The following is a 21,725-nucleotide window of genomic DNA, read 5'->3' as shown; positions in this document are numbered from 1 at the left end:
GTCAAACAAGCCTAGTAAGAAAGAACTCGCAGTTAACAGAAGATTGAAGCACGTGATGTGGTGAAAGAAAGCACAGCGAAAACTTTAGTTTTATTACGGATGGTGCGCAGATGGAAGGAAGCCGAGGCCTGTCAATCTGGCTCTCAGGGCAGGAAGCCAGGGCTAGGAACTGCACCCCAACTCCGAGGGTGGCTGGCGGTGCGGGGCGTGATCCAAGGGCGTGCTCACAGTGGCCAAGTAGAGGGGGCGCCTGGGTGTTGCTGGCCTTGAACCACCAATCCACTCAGTTACCCAGCGAGATCCAGGAGCCTCCAGCCAAGTGGAACCTAGAGCGAAGGAAGGAGGCTGCTCTGGTCCCCTGTCGCTCACCCCCGATCCTGGACCGCCCTGCCCAGGCTCACCCCTCTGCCCTTGCACCTGTTGCCCACTTCAGCCCTAGAGGTCTTGGGCACTGATCTATCCTGGGGATGTGGGGATTGGGCGCGAGTTAAGCTTGTGAGGAGGGAACCATTCCCTCCTTGCCACTCATTATGTAATTTTCTCTAATGAGACCCCAACCCGAGAGCTTGTCAGAGGATTTCCCCCGTAAATTTCCAAGTAAACATTGTAGCGGGAGAGAGAAATGGGAAGGGAGACAATCAGCAGCTGTGGTGGGGCCCACAGTCCCTGCAGCACTTGTGAGATGGAGAACCTCCTACACACCCCCAAATACACACCCTTTGACCCCAGAGCTCCTTTGGGTCCTTTTGCAGGGAGGCCTCCGTAGGATTCAATGTTTGGCACTCTAGGGGCAAAGGTGCTCTTGCTTGGTTTTGTTTTAGTTTTTAAATTGGGGTCCATGCTGGAGAAATTCAATGGTTATAGGCTAGGTGTAGGGGGTATCTACTTTCCTCCCAGAAAGAGTGACACTCCTGTCCTGGCAGCTGCCACATGCTGTCACCATCTGCCCGGATGACTACAAGCCTGGTATCCTTTTCTTTTTTTCCCCAGGCACTCCAGCCCTTTCCAGAAACCAGGTGTTCTGAAGAGAGGGCTCTCTCCAGGGACCCAAGTCTGGGGTTCCTGTGGCACCTTTCTGGGATCCAAGCTACAATCCTGCCTTTAGCAGAGTAGAGCTCTGGTGGGAGATTCAGAGAGTTCCTGAGCCTGCAGTGTGCCCTGGCAGATAACTCAGTGGCATGAGTGTCAAGATTAAGACCACTGTCTGTGGTAGACTTCCCGATTCCTGAAAATGGGAATACCAAAAGTAGCAGAGAGGGTTGCTATTTGATTCTCAATGAAGTTAAACTTGGAAGGCCTGTGCCTTTCTGGTCAGGGAAATTGCTGATCCTCCTTTGGTAAGAGTGAGCCAAAGCCATGTGGGTGATGGGCAGTTGGTCTGCTGGGAGTGATGTTTGGGCATGGAATGGCTTTGGAGCAGGGCTAGTATCCTAACATAAATTTGGGATGTAGTAGTTGCCCATAAATATTGGGTTTAATTCATTAGAGTCATGCTTTATTCTGTGTAGTACTGCCTTGTGAGAACTCTTACTGAATTATGTATTTAATTTCCCTATATTTGTGTCTCAGGTGGTAACTATATCTTATATTTCTTTATAATGCTCAACAGATTTTGTAATAGGTACATGGAAATACTGGCTTATTAATGAACACATTTTCTCCTGCTTTTGCACCATGCAAATGGGCCCAGCAGGAACTCAGGCTGGCTCCTATCTAAATCCAGGAGTGACTCATTTTAGGAGCAGTAGAAATTCAGCCTAATTTTCCATGACACTCTAAAGAATTCCTGTTCTCTAGCCACTGCTGCTCAAGGTCATATGTAAGGTCACAGCCAGAGTCAGGAACACTAGTCAAGACTTCTCCCAACTGACAGTTCAATAATTATGGTGTACTTACTTTACAAATATTTTCTACTTTATTATAAAAAGACCAATAGATAGGAAGCTGTCTATTATCTGTTCATTCTTTCCACTATGCCAAATCAGTAATAGGTGAAAGGGCTTTAATAAGTTGGAGAGAAAATCCAGATGATACGCCTATAAGGGGGAATATCAAAATCTGGGGTGAAAGTGTGAGTAGAGAGAGTATGGGGCAGTGGAGAAGACAAGTGACTCTTCCAGGAAAAAGCCTGGACTGGCTTTTGGTAGAACCGACAGGAAAATAAATAATGAGTGGGGAACACCATCAGGGACAGTCTGGAATGGGGATAAATGGATAAGACTGCAGACCACACAAAAATCCCTCCCTCTGTGCCACCCACAACCCAGAAAGCCAGACCAGCAGGATGTCTACTGTAGACATTTAGAAAAAACTAAAGGATTCAGAAGGAAGAGGGAAGAACCATCTGGATGAGAGACATTTATGATCTTTTCTGGAATTTTCCTTGCTCCTTGGTATAGAGAGGGTGAAGGAAATAAGTTCTCTTTTCTTCTCAGATTCTACTTTTTTCATTTTAAAAAGGAGGTAGGCAAGTGTCCTGGGAAGTCAAAGACGAGCCTGCTTATACACAAAATCTAAGTAATAGTACATGGAAATATTATAGATTGGTCCTGACACCCAGGAACTCTGTCCTCAATCTCCAACTCACAGTCAGATATGGGGCATTGCCTTCTAAGGCCCCCAAACTTCCTTTAGTCATGCTGCTCCTCCCAAGACTCAGTGTCCTTTGTTGGTGTCTACCCCATGTGTCCATCAAACATGTTTTCATTCCAAGACCACCATCTTCTGCAGAGAACACTTGCATTATTCATTCTTTCTTCTTTATCTCCCTTCTTGCTTTTCCTTCTTGCTTATCACCTCATCCCTTGACCAGTTTCAATAAGAACACAGCTGATGAAGAGTTAATGCTGTTAACTGCCAGTACTCTGCCCTTCCTGGAGTCCAGGAAATAGGAATGGTGAGTCTAATTCCTCATCTTAGGAAGGGCATGGAAGAGCTGGGACCTTTCTGAAGGATCACCGTGGGGAAGGGATCTGGCCCTTGCCAAGAGTCTGCTGCTCCATCAGGTAGACTGGGTAGGAATTAGGGCCCCCATCATCCTCTGGGTCATTGTCCTCTGTGTTCTGGACCAGTGCACGGCGTGTTTTCATCGTACAGGCAATCTGTGATTAGGAGAAAGGAGGAATGAGTTTCATCTGCCATGCCACTTGCTTTCCTCAATACCCATAACCCTTCAATTCTATTCTCCCTGATCCTAGCCATTTAGCTTCCTTCTTTCCCAAGATTCCATCCAAACCTTGATCCTTATTCCAGCCCCAGATCCCATGCACTAAGTCCCAGACTTCATCTCCAATTCCCTTCTCTGTCCAATTTTCCCTCTCCTGATATTCCCTGTTCTCATATCCCAGATTCTATCTCCAGCCCCCAGTTTTTCCCTATTCTATTTCCTTTTTTCTCAGCCACAGACTTTTCTTCAATGCCACTGTTCATGCCTCATGCATCTATTGTCCTTCCCCAAAGTTTTCACCACCACTACCCCTTTATTACCAACCTCCCACCATGCCTCTTTTCCTGGGCTAATTACTGCCTCTTGTTCAGATCCATAATCTCTCGTCAACTCCCTGTCTCATGGGTTCACTCCCCTGTAGCATCCCTGCCCCTTACCAAGAAGATAAGGCCAAGGAACACCAGGAAGAGAATCACAGCCACCAGGACCACAATAACTATGGCCCATGCAGGGAATGAATCATTCTCCCTCATTCCTCCAGCACGAAGACCTCCCTGTGAGCCATCTTTGTTCTGATATGGATGGTTTTGGTTGCCTGGGGCTTCTGACATGATGGAACTCAGCTCTATGTGAGATGTGGTGAGTGTAAAAGAACCAATGGTTACCCCATGGGTAACATCAGTTTTATTTGAACCAGGAGAGGTATTAGTGACAGATTTGTCTCCTGTGACACTGAATGGAGGTCTTATAGTCTCTGTGGAAGCTGTGTTTTTTCCTACACTTTCTTTAGGTTTTCTTGGGGGTTTTGTGGTCTCAGTGGCCATTGTGGCCTTTACTCCATGTTTTATAGATTTGGCTTGAGTTCTTGTTGTCTTCTTATTGGCTGGAGTGGCATTTTCTCCATGTTCTTTGGGCCCCTCTGGGGCTCTTGTGGTATTGCTGTTGGCCGAGATGATCTTCTCCCCATGGTCTGTGGGAATTCCTGGGGCTCCTGTGGTCTTCCCATTGACCGTTGTGTTCTTCTCCCCATGGTTCTTGGGCTCTTCTAGGGCTCTAGTGGTCTTTCCCTCATGGTCCTTGGGGACTTCTGGGGCTCTCGTGGTCATCCTATTGGCCAGTGTTGTTTTCTCCCCATTGTCCTTGGGCCCTTCTGGGGCTCTTGTGGTCTCCCTGTTGGTTGGGGTGGTTTTCTCCCCATGGTCTGTAGGAACTTCTGGGGCTCTCGTGGTCATCCCATTGGCCAGTGTAGTCTTCTCCCCATGGTTCCTGGGCCCTTCTGGGGCTCTTGTGGTCTTCCCGTTGGCTGGGGTGGTCTTCTCCCTCTGGTCCTTGGGCCCTTTTAGGGCTCTGGTGGTCTTCTCCCCATGGTCCTTGGGGCCTTCTGGGGCTCTCGTGGTCATCCCATTGACTGTTGTGTTCTTCTCCCCATGGTCCTTGGACCCTTGTAGGGCTCTGTTGGTCTTACTCCCATCATCCTTGGACCCTTCTGGGACTCTTGTGGTCTTACCATTGGCCAGGGTGGTCTTCTCCCTATGGTCGTTGGGCCCCCCTAGGGCTCTAGTGGTCTTCCTGTTGACTGTGGTGGTCTTCTCCCCATGATGCTTGGGACCTTCCAGGGCTCTTGTGGTCTCCCTGTTGGCTGGGGTGGTCTTCCCATGGTCCTTGGGCCCTTCTGGGGCACTCATGGTCTTCCCATTGGCTAGGGTTGTCTTCTCACCATAGTCTTTGATCCCTTCTAGGGCTCTAGTGGTCTTCCCCCTATGGTCCTTGGGCCCTTCTGGGGCTCTTGTCGTCTTCCCATTGGCCAGGGTGTTTTTCTCCCTGTGGTCCTTGGTCCTTTCTAGGGCTCTAGTGGTCTTCCCCCCATGGTTCTCAGGCCCTTCTGGGGCTCCCGTGGTCTTCCCATTAGCTGGCGTTGTCTTCTCACCAGAGCCCTTGGGCCCTTCTAGGGTTCTTGTGGTTTTCTTCCCATATTCCTTGGGGCCTTCTGGGGCTCTCGTGATCATACCATTGGCAGATGTAGTCTTTTCCTCATGGCTCTTGGACCTTTCTGGGGCACTTGTGATCTTCCTGACTGTGGTGGTCTTCTCCTTGTGGTCCTTGGGCCCTTCTGGAGTTCTTGTGGTCTTTTCCTCATGTTCCTTGGGCCCTTCTGGGACACTTGTGGTCACCCCATTGGCTGATGTAGTCTTCTCATCATGTCCCTTGGGGTCTTCTGGGGCACTTGTGATCTTCCTGTTGACCGTAGTGGTCTTCTTCTCATGATCCTTAGGCCCTTCCGGGGATCTTGTGATCTCCTTGTTGGCTGTGGTGATCTTCTCATGGTCCTTGAACCCTGATGGGGTTCTCATGGTCTTCCCATTGGCTGGGGTGGTCTTCTCCCCATAGTCCTTGGGCCCTTCTAGGGTTCTTGTGATCATCCCGTTGGCTGATGTAGTCTTCTCCCCATGACTCTTGGGGCTTTCTGGGGCACTTGTGGTCTTCTCATTGACTGTAGTGGTCTTCTTCTCATGATCCTTAGGCCCTTCCATGGATCTTGTGACCTCCCTGTTGGCTGGGGTGGTCTTCTCGTGGTCCTTGGGCCCTGCTGGGGCTCTCATGGTCTTCCCATTGGCTGGGGTGGTCTTCTCCCCATAGTCCTTGGGTCCTTCTAGGATTCTTGTGATCATCCCGTTGGCTGATGTAGTCTTCTCCCCATGACCCTTGAGGCTTTCTGGGGCATTTGTGGTCTTCCCGTTGACTGTAGTGGTCTTCTTCTCATGATGCTTAGGCCCTTCCACGGATCTTGTGACCTCCCTGTTGGCTGGGGTGGTCTTCTCATGGTCCTTGGGCCCTGCTGGGGCTCTCATGGTCTTCCCATTGGCGGGGGTTGTCTTCTCACTATAGTCAGTGGGCCCTTCTGGGGCTCTTGTGGTCCTCCTGCTGTCCGGAGTGGTGTTCTGTCCATGTTTCTTGGACTTTTGGCGGGTTATTGTGGCTTTCTTATTGGTTGATGTAGTCTCTTCTCCATATTTTGTAGATTCTGTTGGGACTCCCGGAGTCTTTTCATAAAGCAATGTGGCTACTTTTCCATGTTCTAGTGAGTTTTCTAGTGATTTTGTGATATTTATATGAGCTGATATGGTGCTGTGTCTATGTTCTCTAAGTGTTGCTGGTATTTGTGTGGTCTTTTCAATGGCTAATGTGGTCCTGTTTATACGTTCTGTAGTCTTCATCATCGTTGTGCCTGAGGCAACTGTAGTTCTGAGATTAGCAGCTATTGTATGATCTCCAGCTCTTTCTGACCTTCGTGGGGTTCTTGTAACCTCATCTGATGGGGCTGTTGTGCTTTTGCCTGAGGAATACATAGGTATTTTTTTGCTCTCCGAATTTCCTGAGTTGTGGACAGGATTTATGGTCTTCTGTGAAGTAGTGCTTTTACTCTCTGAAGTAATGTTTCTCAAAGATGTTACACTTTTATCTGTTCCTGTAACTGATTTGAACTTAAGGCAAGTTGTTTTGATCTTGGGTGCTGAGGTTGGATACTTTACACCAGACGATCCCTTATGTGTGTTAGTAGAGTCAGCAGGATCAATAGACCGTCCATTCCGAACATTTGGGTCTCTTCCTTGATTGCTCAGGGTTTTTTCAGAAGTAGAGTTTTGGGAATTACCATGATGACTTGTAGAGTTTTGGGAATTACCTATGTGTTTGTAAATCGGCTTGAGATGGTGTGTAGCGTTGCAATTGCGTTTTAGCTTATGGGTTTCTGTAGATTTAGTGAGGTCTAGAGGGCTATGGCTTGACTGAAGAGCAGTATGATCAGGGGGTGCACTATAAACAAAGCCTGAAGCAGGAGAGAACAAATTATCAGATGCTGGGGAATCACCAGTTTTCTGAAGTTCTTGAAATGTGATAGCACCTGTGAAGGAAAAGAGGCAAATAAGAAACTTCCATTAGTTTCTTCCTTGTTTCTCTGCCCACCTCTCCCTCTAAGGGTCCCTTTATTACCCTAGATATATCTCCCCAGCCAGTATCCTCAAAATACTATGACTTAAAGTCCCCATTCTCTCCTCTAGTCTCTGGACCTTTGTTCAGGTTGTGCCTTTAGCAAGAATGCCACTTCACCTCTTCTCCACTTCCACTCCTCAGTTCTGAAATTCAGACCTTTCTGGCCTTATGGCATCTTTCCAGATCCTTCCAAGCATATAAGATCTAGTTTCATCTCAATGCTCAAAAAATTCTTTATTAATACCCTTTCCTGCTACCTTCAACCCAACCTTACAGTTATTTGTGTGCCTATCAACCTCTACTTCCTGCCCTACCTATCAAATCACAAGATTTTGAGATCAGATATTGAGGATATTTTGTTCCACAAATGCTCCTTCAGAGTTTATATACTTATGAAATGGAGTTCCCTTTCCATGACAGGGCTGAGAGGAAAGGGAACAAATATCAGAATCTCCATCTTTCCATAACATTCCAGCTCCATCTCAAATGTAATTGTGTAAGAGACTGAAGTAAGACTTCTGGCAGAACTTGCCATAGGATTAATAAGTAGACACAGGTGATGAATGGGAGGAGGATAAAAAGAGGAATGGAAGATGGATAGAGGAAGGATATGGAAGACTTCATTTTGGTGTTAAAGTTTGGTTTGGATGTAGAGAAGTAGATGAGATGACTCAACCCTATGGTCGCCCACTGGACACCCCTCTCTTCACACGCCTAAAGCTATCTGGGATAGATGAAGTTTGCCCGCTTGAAAGAAAAAGATGTCTGCTTGGGGGTCCTGAGATGAGTGAATGAGGCAGCTGAATTGTAGAAGGGACTGACTGTGTTTAAGGACAGGGTGTGAGAGAAAACACCTCTATCAATGAACAGATAAGGGCCTTAATTACGTGGAAAAAAAAACCAACCAATGGGGACAGAGGAGATGTCTCTGATACCTAGTCAGGAGGTCGCCAAAGAGTGAGGGAGATAGTGTTGTTACGTAACTGAGATTTCCAGTCTGTTAGCTCAAGGTGGCAACCAGAACCTGGACCCATTCCCAATCACAAAGAAACAAAATCCACCCGCCTCCTTGCTGCCAAGAAGAGTAGAGGCCCAGAGAACTCTTTGAAAAGATATGGGTGGGACAAGAAGGGGATGAGGGTCCCAAGTCTCTTATGGGAATCGAGGTTAGGGAAAGAAAGGATGGCTGAATTTTCAGGCCCTCACTTCGCTGTTAGTTCCATTCCTTGGTTCTCTCAGCAGCAATACCAATGATAGCTACTATTCATTGCGCACCTTTTCTGAGCCAAAAGCTCAGGTGGTTGCCTTACAGACATTCTCTTTCTGGATTCTCTTCTAGGGTCACTGATCTCCCAGCTCCCCAAAAGTAGAGACAGATGATGAATGGGAGGAGGATAAGAAGAGGAATGGAAGATGGATAGAGGAAGGAGATGGGAGACTTTCATTTTGGTGTTAAAGTTTGGTCTGGATGCAGAGAAGTAGATGAGATGACTCAACCCTATGGTTCCCCACTGGCCTCCCCTCTTCACACACCTAAAGCTATCTGGATAGATGAAGGTTGCCCTCTTGAAAGAAAAATGTGTCTCTTTAGAAGCGTTACAAGCTATTAACCTCCCTATTTTACAGCCAAAAAACTTGAGTTTCAAGTTTCACCCAAGAGGAATGGTGACTTGCACACAATCCCACAGCAACAGCAATGGCCAACCTTTCTTGCACACTTACTATGAGATAGGCAGGTCTTATGAATGTATTAACTCATTTACTTTTCACAACAGCCCTTTGAAATTAAGAACTATTTGTTATTCTCCCCCTTTTTATAGATGAGGAAACAAGGTTCAGAGAGAATAAGTAATCTCCCCAAGGATACTCTCCAAGTCAAAAGTTGAGCTAGAGTTTGAACACATATTCTGGGTTCCCAGACCCAGGCTCCTACTGGTTAAGACTACACTACACAAACTATAGTTCAGCCCAGCTGTTGGGAAAGGAAGAACACTGGCACTTGTGGAATGCCTAAAGGATGCTGTCTATACATTTGTTTATTTAATCTTCACCACAAACCTGTGAGACAAGCATATGATCTTACTATTTTATAGGTGAGAAAAGGAAGTTCAAAGTGATGAAATAATTGGCAAAGTCAGGCTTCTCACTAAACCCCAGATGCTGTTAAATGTGATAGGGGATGAGTAAATATCCAGAAAGTGAATAAATGAGCAGTAGCAGTAGTATTAGTAGCAGTGCTATTTTGCAGTGCAAATTCCACTGGCTTTAAAAAATCAGAGGACAAGATTAGAGTTCAGGCTCTGTCCCTCACCAGCTTTGCATGCTTGCTTGGGTCACTTAAATATTCAGAATATCCATGTCCTCAACTGTAAATAACAATGATGTCAACTGCACCAGCTTAAGCATAGAAGATTATTTAAAGCATTTGTTGAATCTGAATTATAGTCTTTCAAACAGTCTCATACTTTGCCTTGTTCTCCTGGTAGTAAGGGGAGCCTGAGCCTGTGGCCTTCTACAGCCCCAGGTATCTCTCCTGTCCCATCTGCTTCACATACCTCTGAGGCCTGCCTTGACCACCTCATCCAAAGGGCAGCCCCATATTCCTGGGCCATTTCCCCTGGCTGTGTTTTACCAACATGACACTCATCATTTTCTATTTATAATAAATACTTCCCACAATGGCAGGGATTTTTAATTGTCTCATTCATCACTATGTCTCCAGCTTAGAACAATGTCTGGCCCACAGGAAGCACTTCATACATATTTGTTGAATGGGTGATTAACAATATCTTAAGACTGATGAAAACTCTTCAGAAGCAGTGCCAACAACCTCTCATTATGCACACTAAGTAAAAAAACATATATAACTGTGACCTCCAAAAGTTGGAAAACCAAAGGGTAATTTCTGCCACATGAAGTAATTGAGCCCTTGAGATGTTAAAAGAAGACCTACAGCCCACCAGTTCTGGGATACTGGTTGTCATTTAACCCCAGGGCCTATATACTCAATAAAGAGATTCAGATAACTAGATCTTAGAATTCCAGATCTACATCACACAATTGTGGAACCATTGGTTATTAAGTCTGGAGTTGAAGCTCAAAGGATTCCTTGGTTCTGAGCTCAGCCGTGGAGCAAATCAGTGACTAACTGCACTGCCCACCCCCACCCCCCCGCCCCAAGATGAGATGACCATCTCTTCTCCCCAGTAGCAATTTTAGTTCCCTAGGAAGTTTTTACCGTGAGATATTCATTTCGCCAACTACAATAATGGCCGCAAAATAACTTTTTTGGTCACTGATACATAGGCAGAGAGGAAACTCTGGCTTTAGCACAAGACACTGAAGATGGATGCTCAGCCTGGATTAAAGAATGAAAAAATCCCACATCAAAACTATGTCTAATTCCAAAGGTCTGTTCAACATGTTTCATTCTCACTTATCATGCTAAGTGATTCATGATGCAGGGTCTCCATCAGAGCAGCTTCACCCAGAAGAGTGTATCTGGTGTTTCTTGGTGTCCTGCCCCTAGAAAATGGCTTACTCCATTTGCAATAATATGGGTAAATGCTTTAAATGTCTATAGAACACAAGCTCAGTACATGGCCTAAAACTCAGAGTAAAACAGACTAAAGAGAAATATACTCAAATGGTTGCCTGCGTGGGTAACTGGGGAGTATCATATTTTCTTTTTCTTTCTCATTTTTTTCAGTTTTCCAGTTTCTATAATGAGCATATTTCTGTCAGATAAGTTACATCAAATAACATTTATTAGAGGAAAAACAAGACATCCTTTTTAGACTTGCTCCAAGACCCCATTTGTGCTCCCCTCAGAGATGATTTCATCTACTTTCTGCACCTCTGGTTCTACAACTGCATGCCACAGACTCTGGGGTTCTAAGACCCAGTTATCTGAATCTGGGTATTGACTAATCCTGTGCATAAATGATGGGGAGGGGTTGGAACTGTGTACTAAAGGTATTCATCCACCTCAGTCATCACTCTTTCCCTCTCTACCTTGGCCTCACTGCCTGCTGGACATAGTCATGTGCCCCATCAGCCCCACATTCCAGTTCCACCCTCACCCCACCCCAACCTTATCCCAGTCTCACACCCTCCCTACCTATCACCCACTTGCTCTTCTCTACAGGATCTGAGTGTCCACTTCCCTGGCCCTCCCCCCAGCCCTCTCCTCCGTTCCACCCAGGCAAACTCTAGCAGCCATCTCCCCAGACAAAACCCACAGAGCCCAGAGTGTCCTATTCTGGAATTCAGATCTCAAGTCTGCCCTGCATCTGCCTGTGCCCTAGAGCAAATCTTCCTCAAAAGTTAATGTGTATGGAGTTGTCTCATGCTTCATTCCCTTCTGCTTTGTACCTACAGATCCTTCTTCCTGGGCAGCAGCACAACAGAAGGTGGCAGAGAGCAGCAGGTGGGATAGCAGCATGACAGGAAGGAGGAGAGAAGAGACCCAGGATTGGGAGGCTGAGGACGGCTCTGGTGCCTCTGTCCGCAGACCGTCAAGATAGGGAGAGAGGTACAAGTCAGAGCACAAACAGAATGCACTGCTGAGGCCTAGCAGAGGCAGCTCGAAGATTCCTCAGCCCCTGCCCCTGCCAGCCACCATCCACTTGTTCCCCTCGCTCCCATCCCCGCTGGCCCCAACATGACCTGAGCTCAAGGAAGGAGAAATTTCCTCCAATATCACCCTCTCTCAAATACTATTAGAAGAAGAAGCTGCTGCCTGCTCTACCCTAAATACTGTCTGCAGCATCCAGATTCACAACTTTCTGGGTCCTGGTTTGCAATCATTAACATCGTTGCCATGGATGACCCTATCCAGCACATTGCATCTCTCTGAATTTATTTGTGTGTCTACCTTGTGAAGACCCTCCTTTGAATCACCCAGGTCCCCTCCAAACTTCTCCTGTGTTTCACCTCTCCACTCCCTGGGGTCAGTCACAGAACTATTTCTTAACTAAGTGAACTAATTTGGTGATTTCACTTTAACTTGTAGGTTCTGTTGTGCTCATTAAACTTTTCCACATACTTTTTCTCACTGAAGCTCTGGAATGTTTCCCAACTGTAGAATGGGGACAAAATCATGCACACCTTATCGAGTTGCTATGAGGATCAAATAGGTAAATGTGAACAAAGTGCCTAGAACAATGCCTAGCACATAGTAAATGCCTGGTAAGCGTCATCTACTGGTATTGGCCAGATGGCATTCTTCTAAGCTTATAAATGTAGGAAAGCCCTGACTAACTAAATGGGCCAGAGTCCAGAATAGAACCAAGATTGGCGTAGAACAGGGCTCTTGGGAGAGAAATGCACCTCGGGCCCATGAGGGCAGCAGGCAATGTGGAATGGCAGAATCCCTGCTTGCCACCCTCTAACTTCATGACTTTGGACAAGTCCCTTCACTTCCTCTGCATCATGCTCTCCTCTCTATAAAGTGCAATATGAACCATCTCAGGGGATTTGAGGAGATGAAATGAGATTAAGTACTGTGAGCACATGTGAGTTCCTTGAACATAACAGATGCTCAGAGAATGTCAGGCCCCACTGCTGTCTACCCAAGACTGCTGGCCTGTACAGTGTCTTTATGTAAACTGGAAACAGCCCCTCTGTGCGTGGGTGCAGCTTTGCAGGCTATGTCTTGAGAAGCAGAGCACAGGCTGGATTTCATCTCCTACCTGTTCCTTAGACAGTAACCTTAAGCAGTGAACACCCTAGGCAACTGTATGCAACAACCCTATACCCACATCCCTTCCCACCACACATTCACCTGCTATTCATTTCTATGATTGGTCATTCAACCTTACAAATGCTAAGAAACAATTCCTCTTTGTCTTCTGTCTCCCTGTGTTATGGTAACCCTTTTGCCTCTGAAGGCATCTTACCTGCCTCCTGAGAAGCTAAAAGGAAGATGAGGCAGCAGTGGAGGCCAAAGGTGGAGCAGATGCAGTGGGCTGGCTGGGCCATGTTGGAGTTGGACAGCTGCTTGGGACCATGGGCTGGGGTCCTCTCAGCTTAAATGGGTCCATGTTTGACGTCATGGGGGCTGGGGCCCCCCAGGTCTCAACCTTAAGCAAATGGAACCGCCCCACCCCACAAGGGTGCCTGCCCTGATAACAGGAGACCGCAACTGCTGTGTCACAGAGCCAAGCACCTGGGTGCCTGCTGAATGGGTGGGATCTGGGAAGAGGAACACAGAGTAGGCAGACTCCTGACCCAGGCCCAGCAGAGGGAGAGGGGACTGGGTGGGGGCAGCCTCCAGGGCTCTGAGGAGATAGGGAGCATATTGCTAGGTTCTAAAAGGACTGGGCTCTGATGGGTGAGGCAGATGGGGGGGTGATTGGGTGCTCAGGTTCTGGGAGGAGATTCACATTCTGGTTCTCCAGCTTCACATTTGCCCTTCTGCTTCTCTCGTGTCAGCCCTGTTTTCCACACCCCTTATTCACACATGGTCACTCTTTTTTGCCATGGGTGGAGTCATCCATGAGTATCAGGTGAAAGAGCAAAGAAGCAGAAAGACCTCACATGGTCCACTACTGCAGAGACAGGTGCTTCCAGAAATCCAGAGATGACACAAGATGTGGATACAGTGGGGACAGTGACAGAGACAAGCTACAAGACTGACACAGAAGCCCAGGACCCAACATCACACACCTCACCAGGGACGCAGATGGGAACAGAGGCTGAGTTCTTTGGTAGAGATGCTTGGTGTACAGGGGCTCTGCCTTCAGACAACCCCTTCCCTCCTCTCCCACATCAGCCCAACAGCCATCACTTTGCCTCCAAGCCCCTATCACCCCTATATAGAAATGCAGACATCTCACTTCTAGAATCTCCTGGAGTCTTCCTCTTTCCCTCCTCTTGATTCCTTGCCTAGAGCAAGCGTTAGTTCAGAAGACTGTCAAAATTCATTCACTGGACTTCCAAGTGACAGTACCTGGGTCTGGAGTTGTGGGGGACAGACTACTGGGGCCAAGGAGAGAGAAAGTCATGGGTCCAGGTGTCCAAGTCACCACCTCTTTATGGCTCACTTGATTTGTTCACAGTGTGTCTCCTCTCATGGAAAGTAAGCACCCTGCAGGCAAGGTCTTTGTCTTGACCACTGCTGCTTTCCCCGTCACCTGAGATAGTGCCTGGCACACAGTAGACAATCAGTAAGCACTTACTACTCGGCTATATAGAGTGGGTGTCTGGACCATCTGCTGCCTTTCTGGGGGAAGTGGAGCAGGCAGAAGGAGTGGAGAGGGTCAAGATCTAAAGGTCAAGAAGCCAGGGTCTCAGGGCAGTGGGGCTCATGGGAGGACCAGAGAGACACTTTGGGAGAACATATGAATTGTTCTCATTACTTGGTGTGACTTGTCCCTAAGCCCTAGGCAGGGCTGGAATGAATGAGAAGAGAACAGGCCAACTTCTTATTAATGTAATTAATGGGAAATTAATGAGGCTCCATGGAGTCAGGCCAAAGACTGATTACTCAGAACTGGGTGGCCTGCCTCCCTGGCAATGCACCCTGAAAGATGGAGGAACTAAGGAAGCAGCAGGCCTTCCCCTGTAGCTCCATCTGGACCCAGAGTGACTAACAACTCCCTTTTCCATTAGTCCCCAGCCCCACCCTTTCCCCCAGGAACCTAGGCCTCTAGGAGAGTGGTTCTCAACAGAGAGGGACAGTTTTGCTCTCCCAGCAAACATTTGGGAAAGTCTGAAGATATTCTTTTTTGTTGTTGTTTTTTAATTTTATTTTAGAGAGAGAGAGTGGGAGTAAGTGAGAGGGACAGAGTGAAAGAGAGAGAGAAAGAGAGAGAGAGAATATCTCAAGAAGGCTCCATGCTAAGTGTGGAGCCTGACATGGGGCTTGATCCCACAACCCTGGGATCATGACCTGAGCCAAAATCAAGAGTCGGACGCTCAGCCAACTGAGCCACCCAGGTGTCCCTAGAGATATTCTTGTCACAACTTGGAGGGGGTGTCACTAGCCTCTAGTGGATAGAGGCCAGAGGTACTATTCAACATAATACATAATGCGCAGGACAGCCCCCAACCCGCAACAAAGAACTCTCCAGCCCAACATGTCAGTGGTGCTGAGATTCACAATCTCTGCTTTAGTTGCATAAACATCCGCCCTTCTCTTTTAGCCACAACTTCCTCCAGAGGACCCATGCATCTCGGTTAGAGAAACTAGGGGGTAAGTAGAGGCTCAGGTTGATCTCTTAGTGTGAGTAGAGGTTGTTGTGTCTGAGTTAAAGGCTGAGGGGTTAGTCACAAAATAATCCTACTAATTTCTAACGTTTGAGCATTTCTATGTACCAAAGAATATGCTAAACACCTTACCTTCTTATAACCTATGAGATTAGCAATGTTAGCTTCATTTTACCGATGAGAATAAACAGTCTCAGATTAGGGAAGTGACTTGCCCAAGGTCACACACCTGGTAAGCAGGAGACCAGACTTGGTCGGTAACTGCATAATGGCAAAGCACATGTGCTTTGACAAATACACAATGACTAGGAGACAAGTGGAGGGTTTGGTGTTTTATTTAGCAAGAATTGTGTCTTTCATCCACTCAGAGTGGTCTAAGGAGGCATCACAGAGCAGGACTCCTCGCCTGTCTCAAAGTGAGAGGACTGGAGGTGTTGGGAGGGCCAGGAGCCAGCCCAAAGGGGCTCCATATGGAAGGAGCTGTGAAGGGAGAGCTTCCCCATCCTGCACATGGGATGTCCAAAGTGTCCCTAGCTAATGAGGCTCTCTAAGGAAGAGGGTGGGAATGGGAAGAAAGGGTGAAGGACAAAGGTTCCAACTGCCCAGACCTAGACTTCATGAAGGCTAGAAGACCCCTGGAGACCAGCTAGCCCTGGTCCTTCCTTCTGCAGATGAGAAAACTGCTTCAGAGAAGTTAGGTCCAAATGGCAGGCTGGTGGCAGGACCCAGACCAGAACCTCAGCCTCCTACTTGGTGACTGATCCCCTTATACTGTTGGTGAAGGAGACCTGGATGGGCTGGTGGCCCCAGGAATCCACCTGCAGGAAATGGTCCCAGCTAACTGAATGGGAAGGTTGAGTCTGAGAATGAGTCTGTTTTGGAGAGGAAGAAGGAAGGTTGAAGGGAGAGGGATACTCTACCATCCCGGCCCCACCCTTTCATTTGACAGGGTAGTGGTTGGTGTCCCTATGGTGGCAGTCATAAGGGGTCACAGAGCCACTACCACACTCCACACTCATCTCCTTCCAGAAGTGTCAGGCCTGAGAGACCATGGAGAGGGTGGATCAACTGAGGGCCCCAGGAATGTGCTTCCCAGCCCTCAGCTCTCCCCATGGGCTGCTCCTTCTCCTTGACAACTCAGGTTCTCAGCATCCCTCTTCAAGTGAAATGATAGTAATGACGAATAAGGGGAATATTGAGCATTAATGCCAAGCAGCTAAGGGCTTTACATGTATAGCTCATTTCATTCTCCAACAGCCTTTTGACCTATCATTCTCATTTTATCCAGCACTCATCTATAAAATGAGGGGTAATAATATTATCTATATCACAGGTACATAGGTATGTATGTACAGCCTCTGGCACATAATAAGTGCTATTTAAGTATTAGTTATTATTAATGAGAAATCTGGACACAGAGAGGTTAAGTAATTTGCACAAGATCACACAGCTATATTGGTGGAGCTAGGATTCAACACCCAGGCTACTGTGACTCCACACAGTCTTCACTGCCTGGATAGAGCTGAATTTAGTGTCTCCCTGAGCTGGTCAGCCTCCAGCACTCCCCATTCTCTCTTTTGGTGGCCCCAACTCCCCATCCCTACTTGGTCACTGACAGGTACTGACCTCCACATCACTGACATCCACATCTTTCCATCTTTCTGAACCTTCCTCCATATCTCCAGCTCTGTTGTCATATATATCTCACTCTGCAATGTCTCTACTATGAGGATGCCCAGGTGGGCCTCTCTCCTTCTGAACCCCAGTCTTTCCCACTGGGAAAGTGGCCTGAGGCTGCTCCCCTGTCTTTCCTCCCTTAATTCCCTGCCTTTAGCTACTGGGGAGTGGGGTTGGTGGGGGAAGCTGCCCATGCCATCCCTGCTGGGAATGGAAGGGAGAGGAGAAGGAAAAAGAGGGAGGAAGGGGAACAGGATCCTTGGAGGGGATGTTTCTTACACCAGAAAGATCAAAGCCATGAGAAAGGAAGTTGAAAACTTTTCAAGGAAGCAATCAGGTAACAGACATCTGGCTACTGGTGTGACCAGAAGCTCAAGGGAGCACTGAAACCCCGTTAAGAACTGGAAACATCGTCAGACATACTCAAAACACAGTTGAAATCAGGCACTAATGAATGCCTGTACTCCCCTCCAGGAGCCAGAGCTGGCTGCAGAAGAGTAAGAGAGAATGGGCCCAACCATCATCTTTACTGGTAAATGGCCCAATGCAAATAAGAGCACCTTACTGGTCAGGATTCTGGGCTCGGGGCATGTGGTGGCCACTCCAGCCATTATGGGGGTGGAGCCTCCTGAGACAGCCTTGCTAGCTATGTGGAAGGCCAGACCCAATGGGAGCCGTTCCAGGGGCTGTCGTGAGGGAGATCTGAGGCAGATCCTAGAAGGGAAGAGAGAAAAAATGGCCAGAAGAGATCAGAAGTGAGAGCAGAAGCAGAAATTACATTCAGTGTTCCCTCAATCAAAATCCTAGCGACTTATAGGGGCACCTGGGTGGCTCAGTTTGTTCAGCGTCTAAAATCTGCTCAGGTCATGATCTCGTTGTTCCTGAGTTTGAGTCCTGCATTTCGCTCTGTCCTGACAGCTCAGAGCCTAGAGCCTGCTTCAGATTCTGTTTCTCCCTCTCTCTCTCTCTCTGCCCTTCCTCTGCTCACGCTCTGTCTCTCTCTCTCTCTCTCAAAAATAAATAAACATTGAAAAAAAAATTTAAAAAAAATCCTAGCGAGTTGTTGGTATAAATCGATGAGCTAATTCTATGAAAATGAAGACTGAGAATGGCTGAGAAATCTCAAAACAAAACAAAAGTAGAAGACTTAAACTACCAGATCTTGAAACTTGCTACAAAGCTGAGGTCATTAAGTACTGTGGCACTGACCTAAAAATAGACACAGAAGAACAGAATAGGGGCACCTGGGTGGCTCAGTTAAGTGGAGTTAAGTGTCCAACTCTTGGTTTCAGCTCAGGTCATGATCTCACAGTTTGTGGGTTTGAGCCCCACATCAGGCTCTGCGCTGACAGCAAAGAGCCTTCTTGGGATTCTCTCTCTCTCTCTCTCTCTCTCTCTCTCTCTGCCTCTCCCCTATTCATGTGCACATGTAAACTGCCACACTCTTCCTGTCTCTCAAAAGAAAAAAATAAACTTAAAAAAAAAAAAAGAGGAACAGAATAGAGTCCAGAAATAGACCCACATGTATATGCTCACCGGCCTTTTGATAAAGATACTCACACAACTCAATGGTGGGCAAAGAGGGAAGGTCTTTGAAATAAATGGCTCTGAGGCAACTGGTTATCCATACAGGGAGAAAATGAACCGACCTCTACCTTACTCCATACACAGAAATTAATCGAAGACAAATCGTAGGCTTAAATTTCAAAGCCCAAATAAGAAAGCTTCCAGAAGCATGCATAAGAGAATATGTTTATGACTTTAAAGTAGGCAAAAAAAAAAAAGTCTTAGGTAGGATACAAATGACACTAACTACAAGAGAAAAAGTTTATGAATTGAAAAGCAGGGGTGGGGTTGGAGGGGGTGCTTTGTATAGCCACCAAGCCCAGGGCACTGCTTCAATGAGATTTTGGGGAACTGTTGACTTACATGTGGCTGAGCATAGGAAGCCCCCACCCAGAGCCACAGGCCAAGCTAAAAAGCCCTCTAGAGATAGATTGAGAAATAGAAATATCACCTAGCAACACCGAGAATGTTACTGTAGTACTCCAAGAAATGGTTGTAGCTGAAATCTGAGAACTACTTGGAAAACTCCCAAAAGGTGAAGAAACTGTTGAGAAACTTGCAAAGAACGTGCAGAGATCGGCAGAGTTCTACCCAGAGACAGTGAGGAGACTGGTAGACATGGTGGGGAGACTGACAGAGATCTTCTCAGAGATGGTAGGGAGATTGACAGAGATGGTAGGGATACCAGCAGAGACAGTGGGGAGACCAACAGAGAGATATCCTCAGAAATAGGAGACTGGCAGAGACGGTGGGGAGACTGACAGAGGTATCTCCAGAACCTGAGGGACTCTCAGAGGTTGTCAGTATGCCTCCAGATGCTGTTTCCCGATGAGGTCAGCTGTGCTATTGTTGGAAGAAGAAAAATGAAATGATGGGGTTAGAAGAGTTGGCCAACTCCAAAGCCCACCTCTTTACTCCAACAACCCTTTTCAGAGGTTGGTGTTCCTGCAGGCCCAGGAATAGCACCCAGGTGCGTCCATCGTGCCTGATGGTGTGTGCCTTTCCAGATCTATTTCCCCTGCTCTTTAAAGGCTCTGAGGCTTGCATCACCTGAGGTTCTCAGTGAGTTTAGCATCCGACTCTTGATTTTGGCTCAGGTCATGGTTCCAGGATCGTGGGATCGACCTCTCCACTTAAATGTGGAGCCTGCTTCAGATTCTCTCTCTCTCTCTCTCTCTCTCTCTCTGTCTCTATCTCTCTCTGTCTCTCTCTCCCACTGTCCCTCTCCCCTCCTCTCAAATTAAAAAATACAATTAAAATAAAAAAAATAAATAAAGGCTCTGAGGCTGATTATAAGTCTCAGGAGAGCCAGGTATGTTAGTATTTCCACCAACCCAGGATCTCCATCTCCAGGGAGAGGTCACCAAGCTGTCCCCAAGGGATTGACCTCTCCCAACCTGATCCCAGGAAACATCGGGGAGTGGGGGAGAGCGAGTGAGAGGCTGAGGATTCCCCTACCTGGCTCTCAGGCTCTTCCCAGACTTGGGACCAATCTTTCAGGCCCAAGTCCATCTCTAGCTCAGACCTTTCTCAAAGGGAGGAGGCCCAGGTGTCCAATCCCAAGGTCTTCTTCCTCCTAGAAGCACAACCATTGGGGGTGAGGATAGATACACAGGTCCCTGGGGAAAGAGAATTTGGGAGCTGGATGAAGGTGTAGAATAGCAAGGCCTGGGGCTTGCATCTGACCCTTGGGAGACCTCAGGGCAGGGTAAACACCTGAGCCATCTCTCACCTAGCTGACTGGAGCCCACAAAGTTTTCCATTCTTTTGGCAGAGAAGGGCCAAGGGAGAAAAGGAGCACCAAGGAAGACATGAATCATGTTCAAGAACAGTGCAATGCAGAGGTTCAGAACCTAGCTCTGAAGCCAGACTGTTCTGAATCCACCATTCCCAACCTGTGCAATCTCAAGCAAGTCATGTGACCTAAGTCTTAGTTTCTTCATCCCTAAAATGGGGTGATCTACTACCTACTTCAATGGGTCATTACAAGCATTAAAGGAAATAGTGGTTCTAATGCTCCTAGCATGACTATGTAGAAAGAGTTGGGGGCACCAGCTAGGAAAGACATAAGGGTGCCTCTGCTCTCCTCTTAAGAAGACTCAGATGCCCAAAGCATCTCTCTATGCTCCTGCTTTCTACCCTTTCTCATACCTCCTGTGCCTGCTCATCTTTCTTCCACTTATTCTTCCCATTCTTTTTTTTTTTTTTTTTTTTTTAATTTTATTTTTGGGACAGAGAGAGACAGAGCATGAACGGGGGAGGGGCAGAGAGAGAGGGAGACACAGAATCGGAAACAGGCTCCAGGCTCCGAGCCATCAGCCCAGAGCCCGACGCGGGGCTCGAACTCACGGACCGCAAGATCGTGACCTGGCTGAAGTCGGACGCTTAACCGACTGCGCCACCCAGGCGCCCCTATTCTTCCCATTCTTATCTTCCTGCTCTCCCACAGAAGCCTGGGAGCCCTTGGATGTCCAAACCTGAATGTCTTTTGCTTTTGCTTTTGGCTTCTCTCCCTGACTCGGCCCATTGCTCTCACTGCTTCCATCCCTCTGTGCTTGGGCCCACTGGTTTCTAAGGGAGAAGGGAAATAATACATAGGAAAGCAAATAGGAAGACAAAGGGCATGTGCTTTTGTGTGTTCCAGGGGGCTTATGTGACTAGTGTGTCAATCTGTTGAGCTTGTCCCTGTGTCTGGGATGGTTTCTAATCTCTCTGCTATTGGCTTGCTGTGTGGCCTTAATGATCATATGCCCTCTCTGGGCGTTGGTCTGCTAATTTGTAATGAAAGGTGGTAAACTAGATGGGCTCCAAACATTCTCTATACATCTGTCCTTGTTTTTGCCTTTTGGAGTGCCTGTGTGTAAGGATGAGTGCATAAGGCAGGGGGTGGGAGAGAATTTGATGAAACTCATGTCTCCACCTGAGTATATAGAATGTTTTAGAACAACTAATACAAAACATTCAAGGATGAAAGTCCCCCCTTTACCCAGATTTCTCACAGAAAGCCAGTGTGCCTGGGGGAGTAGGATACCTGGGTTTGGGAAGAAACTTGGTGTAATCTACCCCTCCCTTTTGGGCCCACATTCCTGAGCCCTTTGGTGGCATGAATGATGGA

At 47.4% G+C, this 21,725-nt stretch overlaps 2 protein-coding genes across 3 annotated transcripts in view; one reads left to right on the top strand and one right to left on the bottom strand.

Annotated features, from left to right (window-relative positions):
• The window catches only part of LOC131515327 (class I histocompatibility antigen, Gogo-B*0101 alpha chain-like), a 554,762-nt gene that overhangs the window by 528,670 nt on the left and 4,367 nt on the right, over window positions 1-21,725 (top strand). The gene's annotated exons all lie outside the window — the stretch shown is intronic.
• On the bottom strand, window positions 1,986-20,749 carry MUCL3 (mucin like 3). Of its 2 annotated transcripts, XM_058736119.1 has the most exons (3): window positions 13,057-18,005; window positions 3,604-7,067; window positions 1,986-3,101 (listed from the first exon to the last, which is right to left on the bottom strand). In XM_058736119.1, the coding sequence occupies exons 1-3, from the start codon at window positions 13,136-13,138 to the stop codon at window positions 2,955-2,957; spliced, it is 3,693 nt and encodes a 1,230-aa protein (XP_058592102.1). In that variant the 5' UTR covers window positions 13,139-18,005; the 3' UTR covers window positions 1,986-2,954. The 2 variants fall into 2 exon arrangements, 1 of the variants encoding a protein (XP_058592102.1); XR_009263573.1 differs by lacking the exons at window positions 1,986-3,101; window positions 13,057-18,005 and adding an exon at window positions 20,069-20,749 and having other exon boundaries at window positions 6,962-7,067.

Source organism: Neofelis nebulosa, chromosome 6 (assembly GCF_028018385.1).
Source record: "Neofelis nebulosa isolate mNeoNeb1 chromosome 6, mNeoNeb1.pri, whole genome shotgun sequence".
Classification (NCBI taxonomy): Eukaryota; Metazoa; Chordata; class Mammalia; order Carnivora; family Felidae; genus Neofelis; species Neofelis nebulosa.
This window is presented reverse-complemented; position numbering and strand designations above follow the sequence as displayed.

Excerpts from the sequence above, each read along its gene's own strand:
- MUCL3 (XM_058736119.1), bottom strand. The coding sequence starts at position 13,138 with ATGGCCCAGCCAGCCCACTGCATCTGCTCCACCTTTGGCCTCCACTGC. Across the intron at positions 7,068-13,056 it reads TTTAGCTTCTCAGGAGGCAG|GTGCTATCACATTTCAAGAA; the intron begins GTAAGATGCCTT and ends TTTCCTTCACAG. Across the intron at positions 3,102-3,603 it reads TCCTTGGCCTTATCTTCTTG|ATTGCCTGTACGATGAAAAC; the intron begins GTAAGGGGCAGG and ends TCCTAATCACAG.